We start from the raw sequence: 15,383 nt of genomic DNA, 5'->3' as shown, positions 1-15,383 counted from the left end.
GTATGTCACTAAATGATGTACTTCACATTAAATTGGTGTGTAAGCTATTTACTGAAAACCACATTATTAAATAAAAGGAGACAGATAAATCCCACATGAACCACAAAGGTCTTTAATACAGGTGTGCTAAGAATCAGCGTTTTTCCCTTCAATAATGAGGCATTCTTCAAAGACTATTAATGCATGAGCAATGATTGATGATCCATTATGCTATTGTAAACCATGAAATGGTAAGAGCACTTGCAGGTGACAAACAGGTCTCTTACTAAATCATTGAATCTTTTGCATCTATTTTACTTTTCAAATAGAAAGAAATGATTAATTACAATGTTATTCACTGCAGTTTGTTGATTAAACAGCTGAAGACCTTGTTACATATCCAAGTTAGGCAATGTAATTTAGTGTGGTTGGTACTAATTTCCATTAGCCCATTATGTATCACCAGTTCAAATATCCATTTTGAATTTAGTCTTAGTTTCTTACCATTTATTTCTTGGGTTGGATCCTGAGCATTGCCAGCCCCAGTCACTATTTTAAGTCTGTACAGCACATCGCCATTATTAAACATGGCAACAGATTTGAAAAAAAATAATTTGCATACTCTGAAAAATTCTAATTCTAAAATTGAAACCTGTTGTTCTTATAGTATCAACAAAATCTCCAGGCTGCAGTACCAGAGGGACCCTGCAGAGTCACTGAGTTTTTGAATAATTCTTAGATAGAATTGGGTAAAGTGAGAAAGATCAGGATTTATTGCCCATTCCTAGTTGTACTTGAACCTTCGAAGCCAATGTGGAGGGTAATTAAGAGTCAACCACATTGTTGTAGGTCTGGATTAGGTAAAGATGGCAGAATTCTTTCCCATACGGACATTTGTGATCCAGCTAATTTTTTTATCACCATCGACAGTGATCAGATCATTATAATTTGGCAAGCCGGAAATGTTTGTATTGAATTCAAATTTCACTATTTACCATGCTAGGATTTGAACTATGGTGGGGTTTATTAGGGGCCACCACTCTCCAGGTATATCTGGAATGTAATTGAGAAGTTCTGAAGTACATCGTTGCTAGTTACAAGACAGAAACCAGGACTATAATAGAACACTCCGCATTTTCCTGGATGAATGCAATTCCATGAATAGGACACCATCAGGACAAAGAAGCCTACTTGACTGGCGATGCATGCACTCCTTCCACTACCGTCACTCAGTAGCGACAATGTGTATCATTTACAAGAGATGCCACAGAAACTCACCAGAGTTCCTCAGTACTTTCCAAACCCATGGCCACTTCAATCTAGAAGGACAAGGGAAACAGATGCATGGCAAAACTACCATCTGCCAAATCCCATCCAAGCCAACAACCATCCTCCCTTGCAAATATATTATCGTTCCTTCACTGCCACTGGGTCAAAATATTGGAAGACCCTCCCTAACAGCATTGTGGGTCTGTTCAAACCAATTGAATGGTAGCAATTTGAAGAAGGCAGCTCACCAGACCCCTCTCAAGGGCAACTAGGAACAGGCAATAAATGCTGGCCCAGCCAGTGATGACCATATCCCATGAATGAATATAAAAAGAATCACTATCTTTTGTCAGCAATTTCAACAAATATATTTCTTAGGTCAAAGTCCCACAATGAACTTTTGTTGACTGAGGACAGGATAGTAGAATATTTCCGTGCCACTTAATCTAGGCAGACAGGGTCTCAAGTTAATATTTCATCTAAAAGATAGCTATTATCTGCTTAAATCCTGGCAAAATATAGGAACTAATCATTATGAGAATGCATATCTTGAGTTCCACCTTAATTGCAGCATGCAGTCATGCGTAAGTAACTGTGTAGCAGGCTACCAGGTACATGGAAGCAAAAGAAATGTACCTGCTGAAAGTTTGTCAATTTAATTGTTTTCCAACCTTTGTGAACCAGAAGGCAAAACAAGAATGCATTATTCAATGGCTTGATTAATCTGTTTTTGTTTAGGTTATTCTGATAACTGATCTATGTACAGTCCATTTAATTGCTTACGCCTCTCAGTGGAGCAAGAGAGCTAAGTAAGTTCAGAAAATTGCAAAACACTTCCAAAGATCTGAGCTGAAACCAGTTCTCTGTGATGCCGAATATCCTGAGAGGTCTGAGATATTTTAAAATATTATAAATCAGCTTGTTGTAGATTAGAATTAGCACTGTACTTCTTTGAGATATATTAAACATCTAAGATATCCAGCAATGGTGAATAGATAACAAATTATACTTTCAAAAGTGAAGCGCTTCCTCAGCATTCTCTACCCACAAAATGGTCAGAGAAAAATGTCATTAAGCCAGAAATGAGGAGGAAAATGCTTCTACTGAAAACATCGAAGTGTGGTTATTAGTGCACAAAAATGCACCTCCAGATCCAGCTTAAGTTTTGACTCAGTTTGCTTCTCTAGTTCCTCTTAAATACATTTACATTAATCACTTCAGCTACTCCTTGTTGCAACAAGTTCTACATTTTAAACACTCTTCGGACAAAGGACTTTTCTTGAATTCTGCATTGGACTTATTAGGGACTATTATTGTATGGCTCTCCCCAGCCCAAGAAAGAAATTGATATATCTTCGCTAAATCTAACCTATTCAACCCTTTCAGAATGTTGAAGACCTCTCTCAGGTCTTGTCTTCTTTTTTCTCAAGAAAAGACCCCATCGTATTCAATCTTTCCCAATAGATACAGCATCTTAATTCTGTTTTCAACTCTTGTACCATTGCCTGTATCTTTATATTCTTTTTATAATATGAAGACTAGAACTGTACACAATAGACCAAGTGTGTTCTAAGTATCAACGCATGCTTAACACAACTTCTGTTATGAAATTGAAGATGTGTACTGTACCTTTAAGAGAGAGTGAAAGCTATTTTGCACTGACAGCTTGCAGGCACCTGTCATGTGACTGACTCACAGTCTCAGAGTGTACTCGAAACTCAAAAATATATAACATTTGGCTGTTTAACAAAGACCTGAGTTTTAGTTGCTATTTTCACAACAGTTTGAATTTAACCAATCAGTTTAAATTATGCAGCAGGATACTAAAACCCAAGTGAGTTTGAATTTTTTTTTGCCAACCTTGAACCAATGTGAAGATCGATGTTAGGGGTATAAAGAAGCAGACAATTTGAAAGTTAGCCAGAGAGAGTAACTGCCATTCAAAACACTCTCTATCAAAGGTACCTTTTTCATTTGAAACATCTTTGCAGCAAAAGATAGAAGATGACCCAGGGAGATCTTCAGATGAAAGAAAGAGGATACCGGAGATGATAGCTGCTGTCTGGTTGAAATTAAGTTGATGCAATTTTAATTTAGGTGGTGATTGAAACAGTAGATTGCTATCGAGTTGGAGGCAGATAACAAGCAGTTAAGAGAAAGGAGGCTTAGAGTTGTAAATAGTTGTTGTTTAATGGTCACTTTTAGAATTAAAGAATAAATTGATATTATTTTCTTTAAACAGCAGCATTTGGGAGTTCTCTGTCACTCATACTTTAACAGACTACAAGGCGACGTGAGCTTTTCTGGGTGTTTGGTTTAGTTAACAGAGGGGTTCACCGCTGTGTTGCATCACTTCTCTACTTTTCTGTTTGATCTGTCTAGAAATATATATCCGAATACTTGGTGTGCTTTTCTTTAAAATTAATCATAAGGTTTAATAGGGCCATTGGCAATTTTTGTATCTGGACCCCAGGACCCCTTTGCTCTTTGAACCAATTGGATCACTTATTACCCAAGTAGTATGTGGCCTCAGTAGATTTCCTACTAAAATGCACCATATCACATCTATCTATAATAAAACTAATTTGTCCATTACATGCCCTTCTAAAATCTTATTAATGATATTCCTGGCAGAACTGTATCTCTTCATCCTTTGTGACCTTTATATGTTAAATGTACTGCTTAAGGTGATCTTGGCAATCTTACAGCAGGTTCAATAAGATTAGCTGCTCTCCTCTACATTTGTAATAATGCATCATGCCTTAAAGTAAATCAACTAGTCGAAATACGTGAGGTATAATTAAATATCAATTAAATCATTTTGACCTCCATGCATTTGTATTCTGTCAGTAAGACAGTCCAGTTCTCATCCTATTAGGCAGAAGTATATTTCCTGTTTTAAGCTGTAAAATGCCATTAATTTTTTTTAACAGTGTGGAAACAGGCCCTTCGGCCCAACAAGTCCACACTGACCCGCTGAAGCACAACCCACCCAGACCCATTCCCCTACATTTATCCCTTCACCTAACACTACAGGCAATTTAGCATGGCCAACTCACCTAATCTGCACATTTTTGGACTGTGGGAGGAAACCGGAGCACCCGGACGAAACCCACGCAGACACAGGGAGATTGTGCAGACTGCACACAGTCAGTCGCCTGAGGTGGGAATTGAACCCAGGTCTCTGGCGCTGTGAGGCAGCAGTGCTAACCACTGTGCCACCGTGCCGCCCACACAATAAGATTGTAGCCCAAAACACCCAAAGGCTGTTAATTCAACACTGACTGCAATTTGAAGTTCAAATTGCCTGCGTTTACTTGTTCAGACAGAAATGGAATCTTAATTAATGTGCACGTATAGGCCTCATCTGCTAGGTTCATGGCTGGCACAGTGGCTCAGTGGTTAGCATTGCTGCCGCACAGCCCCAGGGTCCCAGGTTCGATTCCAGCCTCAGGCGACTGTGTGGAGTTTGCACATTCTCCCCGTGTCGGCGTGGGTTTCCTCTCACAGTCCAAAGATGTGCAGGTTAGGTGGATTGGCCATGCTAAATTGTCCATAGTGTTAGGAGCATTAGTCAGAGAGAAATGGGTCTGAGTGGGTTACTCTTCAGAGGATCAGTGTGGACTTGTTGGGCCAAAGGGCCTGTTTCCACACTGTAGGGAATCTCAAAAAAAAATCAAGGAATCCCCATATTTCTGCTCAAAATTTTCAACCTTCCAATTTTTCCTGGGCTTGCTTCTGCCAGAAATTTGACAGGGAACTGTATAACGTGAAACCTTGGTCCAAAATAAAGTGCACCCACTGTCCAAAGTTGCATTGCAGTATAGACGTGCCAACAGGGGAGTGTTGACAAAGGCAATAGAGAATTTCACAATGCCCAACATGGCACATGGCTGTCATCTTGCTTTTCAAATTTATTCATGGAATGTGGACCTCATTGGCTAAGACAGTATTTATTCCTCAGATTGCAGTTACGTCTCAACATTGTTATGGGTCTGGAGTTACATAGGCATCATACTGGGTAGGGTGGGCAGTTTCCTTCCCTAAAGGACCATTGGTAGACTGGTTGGAATTTATGGCATTGACAGTGATACATAATTGCCATGAAGGTAGTTTCTTAATTCCAATTTTTTTATTGAATTCAAATTTTACCACCTGCAATGATTGGATTCTAACCCATACCCCCACAACATTTAAATTATTAAACTATGAGGAGCATAGGGAAGGGAGATGGAAAGAAACACTTCCTCTTGATGGAGGGATCAACAGCCAGGACATAAATTTAAGGAAAGGGGCAGGAGGTTTGGATGGAATGTGAGAAAAACTTTTTTTCACCTCCAGGATGGTGAGAATCTGGAACTCACTGCCTCTAAGGGTGGGAGAGGCAGAAACCCTCACAACATTTGAGAAGTATTTAGACTTACAGTGCCAAGGCATTTAGGCGCTATGCCAAGTGCTGGAAAATAGGATCAGATTATTTATGTGGCTGTTTTTGACTGGAACAGACTTGATGGGCCATAGGGATGGTCTCTGTATCGTAGACCTCTATGACTCTTACATTAGCCTCAGATTTTAGATTACTAGTCCATATCACTGCTTCCCCCTCAGATTAGGGTATAGAGATGATTTAGAATTCTGATTGGATTGCATGGATATATTATAACAAGGTAACACTGAGAACTGGATAGGGGCAGGCCACCTAAATATTATAACATTGTGTGAAGCGATTTAAAATTTATCTTAAAGGTCAGAGCCATCAACATGGGGTTTTCAATAAATCCATTGCCCGAACATTAATATAAATTCTGCAAATGAAAACATTTTACATTACATGCTACTCTTGGATTAGTTGTCATGATAAATTGTGAAGGAGTGTGCATGCGTCATGGAACCTCCATATTGAGGTACAGAGACTAAAGAATTGGAGCGTGAATCTTCTCGCCTTTCATGTGACTTTTGTTCCTTTTAACTGCGGCTTAGCACTGTGAAGTTAGCTTTGCTGAGACTTTTCAAATAAACTTCAACCTATTTGGAAAGATTAAAATGATCATCATGTGGCTTAACAGGAGTTAAATTATACTGAAAAAAATATGAAAAAATGTGAATGTTTCAGATTAATGAAGTAATAAATAAGATAATGATGACCGGCAATATGATGTGAGACATGATTTTGTATTCATAATGGGAATTGCCATAGTCCAAAGTCCTTGCTTACAACACACTGAAGAGAATGATCATCAAACATGGCTGCAAGGTCAGTCACTTTTTTGACAGTATTATATTCAGTTGAAATGACTTTATAAAAGCTATGTTTAGAGCAGACAGTTGCTTGGAGAATAACGTCGTGTCTGTCAATCTTTTTCACCAATGTTCTTAATTATGTGCTCATAATGGGGAGCGCGGGTTCTGTTTGGAATTTATAGTCAAGGCACTTTTTTAATCCAAGATAAAGTTGAAGGGCTAAGGAAAATGATATGATAGTTCAGACATTTTTAAGAAATTATGATCATATTGTCAACACATGCATTACTTTTCTGAAACACAAACAGAAAATGCTGGAGAAGCTTTAGAGGGTCTGGCAGCATCTGTGGAGAGAAAGCACAGCTAATTTCTCAAGTCCAGTGACTCTTCATCAGAACTGTTAGCAGCTAGGAACAGATGGTATCTATGCTGTAGGAGAAAGATCTGCTCATCTCTTGACTTGCATTCCTACTTTTAAAATAAATACTAACCTTTCCGAACTATTATCAGTTCTGAAGAATGCTCACTGGACTCGAAATGTTAATTCTGTTTCCTCCTCACAGATACTGCCAGAGCCCTTCAGTTTCTCCAGCAATTTCTGTTCTTGTTTCATATTTCCAGCACCTGCAGTTCTGTTTTACTCTGATTTTTCTCTTTTGTTAAGTTACTCAAATTGTCAGCTTAATTATCTTTCATTTCAGTCCCCAAGCTGGGAAAAAAACAAACGAATACAGAAATATTGTCCTTTCATCACATTAAGATTTATTCTACGAACCTAAGTATTTGGAGCAAAAGTCAGGCATCAAACGCAATTAGTAAAACATAAAAATATGTATAATGTATGCTATAGAAATATTTGGAGGAAAGTCATATATGGCTTATAGCATGATATGGATGAAACACAGCACAGGGTGAAACAAGGTTTCAGGTTGCTGTGTAGAGCAACTTAGCTGGGGTTGCTCTAATACTTCAGTAGTTAATTGGTTTGGCACATGATATTAAGCCATAAAAACCAGAAGGCTCAAGCTTTGAACCCTGGTTTTTACTGACTGAGGTCTCCCAGAGGAAAACTATCAGCCAAGTCTTCTGTTGGTGGATGCTGTCTAGTGAACGTATGTAGACTCATGTAGACTTCAGAGGACGCCTTGGTCAGATGGAACTGGAACATTTTTTACAGTCAGAAAGCTTGCTGGCCCTTCTTGTCTCACATGAGGGACAGCCTAAAGACTGTTTTTGCCCCCTGGAGCCGTTCCACAGCATGACTCACTGACTTAAAGAAAGGAGGAAAAAAACACCCTTAGCTTTGCTCAGTTGATTTATGACTCCACATTTAACATTTGGCTGAAGTAGAAAATGACTGGTGGATGCCTGTTTCATAACCTTTGCATTTATTCTTGGAGAAATTGGGCCCGGGCTTGTGAGAGGCAGCTGTTGCACTACTACCAGTTTACATCACTACTGAGAGTCCTCATCGTGTCATGATGTAACTAGAAACGTTCAGTTGTGTATTAGTTCTTTACCATACTTAAAGCCATCAATTCTTACATATCTATCTAACATCACATTATTTTTGCTGAACAAATGTGCTTTCTCTGTTTAATGACAGTATCTTAGCAACAAAATAAAGAATCTCAATATCTTATGGAAAGATTGCAGTTGAATAAATTTGCTTTGTTTAAAGATGACTAATTTTAGAATTGGAAGCTAGAGGAGCAGATTCCAATATCTCACCACTGTTGTGCGCTTCCAATTGTGAGGCAGAGTTGACAGCCACTTTGCAGAGGGAGCAGTAAAGTAACCGTTTCGCTTTCTCTTCTTCTGTTTCCTTGGGAAGAGCTGTGTTACAGCTGCTGGATGTGAAGGATTTTTCTGTCCTGGAAATGGATTCTGTTGTTACACTATCACTTGCTGCCACCGTTGTCACTTTCGATATTGTTGCTGTCCCTTGAGTGGTGTCTAGAGCAACATAAAGTAAAGTTATGAAAATTAATCCAAATACAAAGTATTTCTGTCACATAGCTAGCTTTCAGTAAATAGAGCAAAGATATTAACTGCATTCTAACTAGAAGTCTAAGTTATCGACAGTTAAACGCCATTAAATCACATCACTTTTTCAATACACATTTCAGCATTTGATCATGGATAAGTTGACATTTCTGTAAAGACTATATTAAGGAGAAAGTTTTAAAAAATCACATAAAACTAGGTTATAGTCCAACAGACATACATAAACTTGCAATATCCATTAAAAAGTAAAAAATAACAAAATTATCCATATGATGTATAAAACTAATACATCACGTGTTCTGCTTTTGTGTTCTAGCAATGGTATAATGACGTTTACAAATTGGCATTGTGTTATATGTGTCATTTGTCTGATGGTGCCTGATCCTTTTGATTGTTAGATTGTGCCTATTTATTGTCTGATTTCTTCCATCAGTGAAAACATGTTAGCGAATGTTCCCTTCAGTATGCTTAATGATACTTCATTTGAAAAATAAATGCAGAATGTGCAAATAAACAGCAAGGGAGGATATTCTTGTTGCCAATAATGGTTACCATATGCTCAGGCAAAGAGCTCAGTAACAGTGAAGAGAGTGGTGGTTGATTTTGCCAATGCCATAAGTATTGTTCCAAGAAGCTGGCAACAATGCATTCACAGAGTTTCCGAATAAAGACACCATGTATCTTATTCTGCACAGCTTCTGACCATCCCATGTTAGCATCAGAACTATGAGTGCTCCCCTTTGTTGCATCCTGTAACACATTACAGGCATTACACTGTTTAATGCATTGACTTGTACACTTGAGCTCAGTAACAGTGAAGAGAGTGGTGGTTGATTTTGCCAATGCCATAAGTATTGTTCCAAGAAGCTGGCAACAATGCACCGCATCTCCTCCACTTCCCGCTCCTCCGCCCTTGAGCCCCGCTCCTCCAACCGCCACCAAGACAGAACCCCACTGGTTCTCACCTACCACCCCACCAACCTGCGCATACAACGTATTATCCGCCGCCATTTCCGCCACCTCCAAACGGACCCCACCACCAAGGATATATTTCCCTCCCCTCCCCTATCAGCGTTCCGCAAGGACCACTCCCTTCGTGACTCCCTTGTCAGATCCACACCCCCCACCAACCCAACCTCCACCCCCGGCACCTTCCCCTGCAACCGCAGGAAATGTAAAACTTGCGCCCACACCTCCACACTCACTTCCCTCCAAGGCCCCAAGGGATCCTTCCATATCCGCCACAAGTTCACCTGTACCTCCACACACATCATCTATTGCATCCGCTGCACCCGATGTGGCCTCCTCTATATTGGTGAGACAGGCCGCTTACTTGCGGAACGCTTCAGAGAACACCTCTGGGCTGCCCGAACCAACCAACCCAATCACCCCGTGGCTCAACACTTCAACTCCCCCTCCCACTCCACCGAGGACATGCAGGTCCTTGGACTCCTCCACCGGCAGAACACAACTACACGACGGCTGGAGGAGGAGCGCCTCATCTTCCGCCTGGGAACCCTCCAACCACAAGGTATGAATTCAGATTTCTCCAGTTTCCTCATTTCCCCGCCCCCCACCGTGTCTCAGTCGGTTCCCTCAACTCAGCACCGCCCTCCTAACCTGCAATCCTCTTCCTGACCTCTCCGCCCCCACCCCACTCCGGCCTATCACCCTCACCTTGACCTCCTTCCACCTATCCCACCTCCATCGCCCCTCCCCCTAGTCCCTCCTCCCTACCTTTTATCTCAGCCTGCTTGGCTCTCTCTCTTATTCCTGATGAAGGGCTTATGCTCGAAACGTCGAACTCTCTATTCCTGAGATGCTGCCTAACCTGCTGTGCTTTGACCAGCAACACATTTGCAGCACTTGGGACTTCTTACTACCTGACAATTACTTCCTCTCCTTTCCAACAAACTAAAGAGCATCCAAAACACTATTGCAAACAGAGATCTATGTGTTTTCAAGTTCAGGCAATTGGATTACGTAATGTGGTGTTAGTTATAAAATATGGATTTCTTATTAGTTTAAACACCTAAAGTCTTCATGGAATAAAATGAAAATTAAAAAGGAAGAAAATGTCTTAGCTTAAAATGGCCATGCCAGTCAGCTGATTACAAGCTGAGCCATCTCATTAAAACCATCAAAAAATATGAAACAATCTGAGCCGAACTAATGTTATAAAAGGGCATTGAAATTTAAATTTGTACCCCCTGTTTGTTTTTTTTTACTTTTCTGGGTAAGTTTCACATATTCATGATAAACTATAAACAGAAGGTGCTGGAGAAACTCAACAAGTCTGGCAACATCTGTTGAGAGAGAAGCAAAGTTAATGTTTTGAGTCTGATATCAATTTTCTGCATAACTTGGATGAGCTACAGTGGATGTGTGACAATGGCATAGACAGATGACTATGGCAAAACATAACAGCAGACTTCCTGGCAGGAATAGCTACAAGCAGGAGCAACGACATCAATCAAGTGAAATCAACAATTCATTTCACTTGACAAAACAGAACACCCTGCTGAACTAAAGTCTTCACTAGTCTAGACTCATGCTGAAGCCTCAAGTACATCTGATTTTGATATTTGAATGATTTGCCTGATTGATAAGCTGTAGAACAACATATTTTTCAAAAGAATATTTGTAAATGAGTGTTTTTCCTCTCTCATCAGGTCCACACTTGCTATGTTAGGGTATTCCCCACAGTTATTCATACTGGGGAAAAAGAAATGAAAAGTGTATGATTTGTCATTGAGTTGGATAGACAGAGGAACCATGGAGAGTAGCTGGAGGTACTGCATTGGCACTGAGTTGGCATGAGTTTGTATGGAATGTGTAAGGGGCCATAGGGTTTGGTGAATGGCAGATTGAGGGGTGAGAGCCAGAGAGTCTAAAATCTTCTCAATACAACTAATATAAAATTCCAGTGGACCAAGATGTGCCCTTTAATTAGCTTGCCTGGGGACTCACCCATTCCTGTGTGATGCACTGCGCCCAGCGTCAGTGAGCATGACTCCATCTGGCAAACTGCAGCTCCCTCCCCCTAAACCTCTGAAACACAAATTGTGCCCTATTGTGCATTTTGTTTTACCAAGACTAACCGTGTGAGTCAAGAAATGTCTCTATTTGATCTACCGACCTTCGTTGCCAAGGTCTAGGCACTGTGTTTTATTTATCACCATGTACCTGCAAGGTGAATTATGGCCTGTACTCAACAAGTATTTGCTTTAGCTTGAAAAGTAAACATTCATCTATTTTATAGAACCATAAAATAGCACTGTCATTTATTTGTAAGAGTTGTCATATTAATCCCCACTACACATTTCTGCACCCCCATAACAGAGTACACTTTTGAGTTTCATTCTCTTTGTAAACTTTGAAATGATGCCCTCTTCACCAAAGTCCATTGTTAATAGTTAATAATTCTCAGCATGAGCATGTGTCCCATCCATCACTGGAAAACACCACAGCATACTTCAATCCAGACTGAAAAACAACCATCCACCACAAAAATCTACTTTCTGTCCCTTAGTTGTTTTGATCTCCACATAGCCAATGCAAATTCCTTGCCATGTAATTTTGCAAATGACTCCATTATGTGGTGTTATATCAGAGGTAATTTGGTGCCAGTGGAATAAAGCTCAAATAAACTTTACCATCCCACTCAATACTGCAACAGTTCTTTGACTGACAGGGAAAAATGTAATGCTATGCCATAATTTGAGAAGAAGGATTGTATATCAATAATATGGGGCAATTCTGCAATTTTGTTAACATTAAATTTTGTTATCATTAGCTTCCAGTCTCTGATACTTCCTGTGTCTGCATTTGGAGACTAAGCATTTTATAATCTCCTTTCATGATATGACTTCCTTTGGACAATAACTACTGATACCATAAAAGACAGTGGAAGCTTTTCATCCTCAGTTTTGAAATGTAACAAATTTGTCATTCTTTATGACTTACATTGCTCTGTCAATTTCAACTCTCAGTAAATTGTACTACCCAAAGTTAGGTTAACAATTCATCTGATATTGCTTTTAAATCTCGTATTCTGACATTGTAACAACCCAGTACTGCAAAGTGGATTTTATAACACCAAACCTTTATGATGACAGAAAATGCTGGGAACGCTTAGCAGATCTGGCTGCATTGGTGGAAAGAGAAACAGCAAGCCTTTCGGATCAACGATCTTTCATCAGAATTGGAGAAAAAAAAATTAACTCTGTCCCTCCACAGTTGCTGCCAGATCGCCGAGTATTTCCAGCATTTTCCATTTTAATCTCAGATTTTCAATAATTGCTGTTTGCAATGTCAAATATGGGGAAATCTGAACACTGCTAAATATGTGTTCAGTCATAAAAAAAACAAAATTTTCTGTTCCTTGACAACTCCACCAACTATTTCAATCTCTGACAATACTTAGAGTTAGGACATGGCAGCACAAAAATCAACTTGTCAGAATTGCATTGGGAAGGTTTAGAGTATTACATTAGTGTTGTAAATACTGGGCTATTATGAAATCATCATAGTAGTAATTTTTCAAATATGCAGGGAGGCATTTAATTATTTTTCCAGCAATGAACCAAAACACTTGACTCTCTGAGTATTTCTGTTACAACTTCTGAATCCTTCAGCAATTTCTTGTCGCTGTTGGACACTAGAAAATGTATTTACAAGAACATAACCTCTGATGCATAACTAGAATATAGAATCCCTCCAGTGTGGAAACATGCCATTCAACCATCAAGTCTACACCGATCTTCTGAAGAGCATCCCACTGAATAGTGTCTAGGGTTTCTGGATGCATTTTGTCTGTTTGCCTGGGTTTGTTACTGAGAAATCTGCAGACTGTGTTCATTGGGTACCCACTCTCCCCTACATAAAAGACATCTCGGAACTGACTGCCAGACTACTCAGACCCCTTGGCATTATGGTAGCCCACAGACCCACCAACACACTAAACAGCAGCTAATGAACGTGAAAGACCCTATACAAGCAAAACTAATGTTATTTACAAAATACTGTGCAAGCACTGTAACAAACACTACTTTGGACAAGCAGGCATAAAACTAGCCACCAGGATACACAAACATCAACTAGCCATAAAACGACATGACCCTCTCTCACTAGTCTCCTTACATACAGATGAGGAAGGACACCATTTCGATTGGGACAACACATCCATCCTCGGACAAGCCAAACAGAGACACGCACAAGAATTCATCAAAACATGGCATTCCAACTGTAACTCTGTCAACAAACACATCGAGTTCGACCCCACCTACCACCCCCCGAAAAAAGGAACCAGAAATGATATCACAACAGGAAATGATGTCACCACGGGAAATGACATAACTAACCCAAAGAAACCCAAACATATAAATAGAAAGCAGGAATTATCAACAGTGGTTTGCCCAGAGGCCCACTGAAAATGTTACCTAGTTGGGTGATGAAACGTCTGGAAATGAACCTTCCAGCTCAGCAAGCAAACCTACATCCAAAAATACGTATTCACTGATACAGATGTTTCTGTCCAGCACTGCATTTATTACCCAACATTAATTGCCCAGAGGGCAGTTCAAGGTCAACCACATCGCGGAGAGTCGGAGTCCATGTAGCTCAGTTAAGGTGAGGACAGCAGTTTCCTTCCCTAAGGGACATTGGTAAACTAGATGGGTTTTTCCAGCAATGATTTCATGATCATCTTTAGACTATTGATTTCAGATTTGTAGGGGAATTGGAATTTAATATGATTAATACCATGGTGGGATTCAAAACTGCACCTCCAGAACATTACCTAAAAAATCATTGCCTCCAGTCAGCTTTGGAGAGGACTCATCTCCATTCATCCTATTCAAGACTACTAATGTCAGGGCAGCGGTTTGGGGTTTCATAGTTTGAAGTTCTCACTTCACGAGACCAATTTGGACCTGGCATTTGACTGGAGGCCAAGAGATGTGGTGCATTGCTATTCAGAAATGTGAAGGATTGGGAAACAGAAACACATAAATTGCTCTATTAAAAAAAAACTTAGATCCATTTTCTTTCTTCCATCGTGAAAGTAATATTATACAATAATAAGGAATTAATGACTCACTGTAGCAATGAATCTCTGTAACATATTCAGATAAAATGCAATGAACATCCCAGCAGCATTGGGAAGAGGAGGCCTACAGGAAGGCACTCAGCCCTTAGTATCAACATCGTCCCCATCCATGGCCTGAGATCCCTCCCTGGGAATCCTATCTGTCCCACTTACCTGACTCCACAGGATTGATCCCCTGCATAGGTTCTAGTGAATGTTGGCCATGGCCACTGCTCTTGCTTCAAGTAATATATTTCAATGGCTGTGACAAACCCAAGTGGAAGTCTTTACCGCAAAGTTGGAGCATTAGTGACAATGACAATCAAGCTTGTACATGATATACATTTCTGCAAACAGCTCCTAATGCCATTTCTGGGACTGAAGAGCTCTTGGGAAGAATTTCCACTCTATTAGGTCCTTAATGCAGTGGGAAGCTGGTCATTGTCCAGGTAAGTGCCTGTTACTTCAGAATAGTATCAGACATCCTAAGAAGGTGATGCAAGGCTCCCATCCATTATCTAACTGCTGAATGGGACCCCCATCATTGCTGTTAAATTCCACCCCATGTCTCAACTGTTTCATAAACTGCATTCCAAGATGTTATTTACTGAAAGAAATCCATTGCATTTGCCTTTGAGTTAATCAATAGTAACTGTTTCCATTATGTTCCTCGGGTGTCTGTGCAAGACTGATTACTTGCTCACTTTAAATATTTTTGCAGCAAATTCATTTTAACTTTATTTCTCTTCTGGCTCAGACTGCCTCATCTGATACAACTGATCCAGACAAGGTGAAATAA

The 15,383-nt window shown here is 39.9% G+C and overlaps 1 protein-coding gene across 6 annotated transcripts in view; it reads right to left on the bottom strand.

Annotated features, from left to right (window-relative positions):
• LOC132815661 (zinc finger protein 385D-like) overlaps positions 1-15,383 on the bottom strand; it is a 377,769-nt gene that overhangs the window by 23,563 nt on the left and 338,823 nt on the right. For all 6 annotated transcript variants that reach the window (XM_060824657.1, XM_060824655.1, XM_060824656.1 and 3 more), the window contains one exon: positions 8,221-8,445. In XM_060824657.1, the coding sequence (XP_060680640.1) occupies positions 8,221-8,445 (225 nt within the window). The remainder of the gene's footprint in view (positions 1-8,220; positions 8,446-15,383) is intronic.

The sequence above is a fragment of the Hemiscyllium ocellatum genome, chromosome 5 (assembly GCF_020745735.1).
Source record: "Hemiscyllium ocellatum isolate sHemOce1 chromosome 5, sHemOce1.pat.X.cur, whole genome shotgun sequence".
NCBI classification, from domain to species: Eukaryota; Metazoa; Chordata; class Chondrichthyes; order Orectolobiformes; family Hemiscylliidae; genus Hemiscyllium; species Hemiscyllium ocellatum.
The sequence above is the reverse complement of the archived record's forward strand: the minus strand, read 5'-3'. Positions and strand labels throughout refer to the sequence as shown.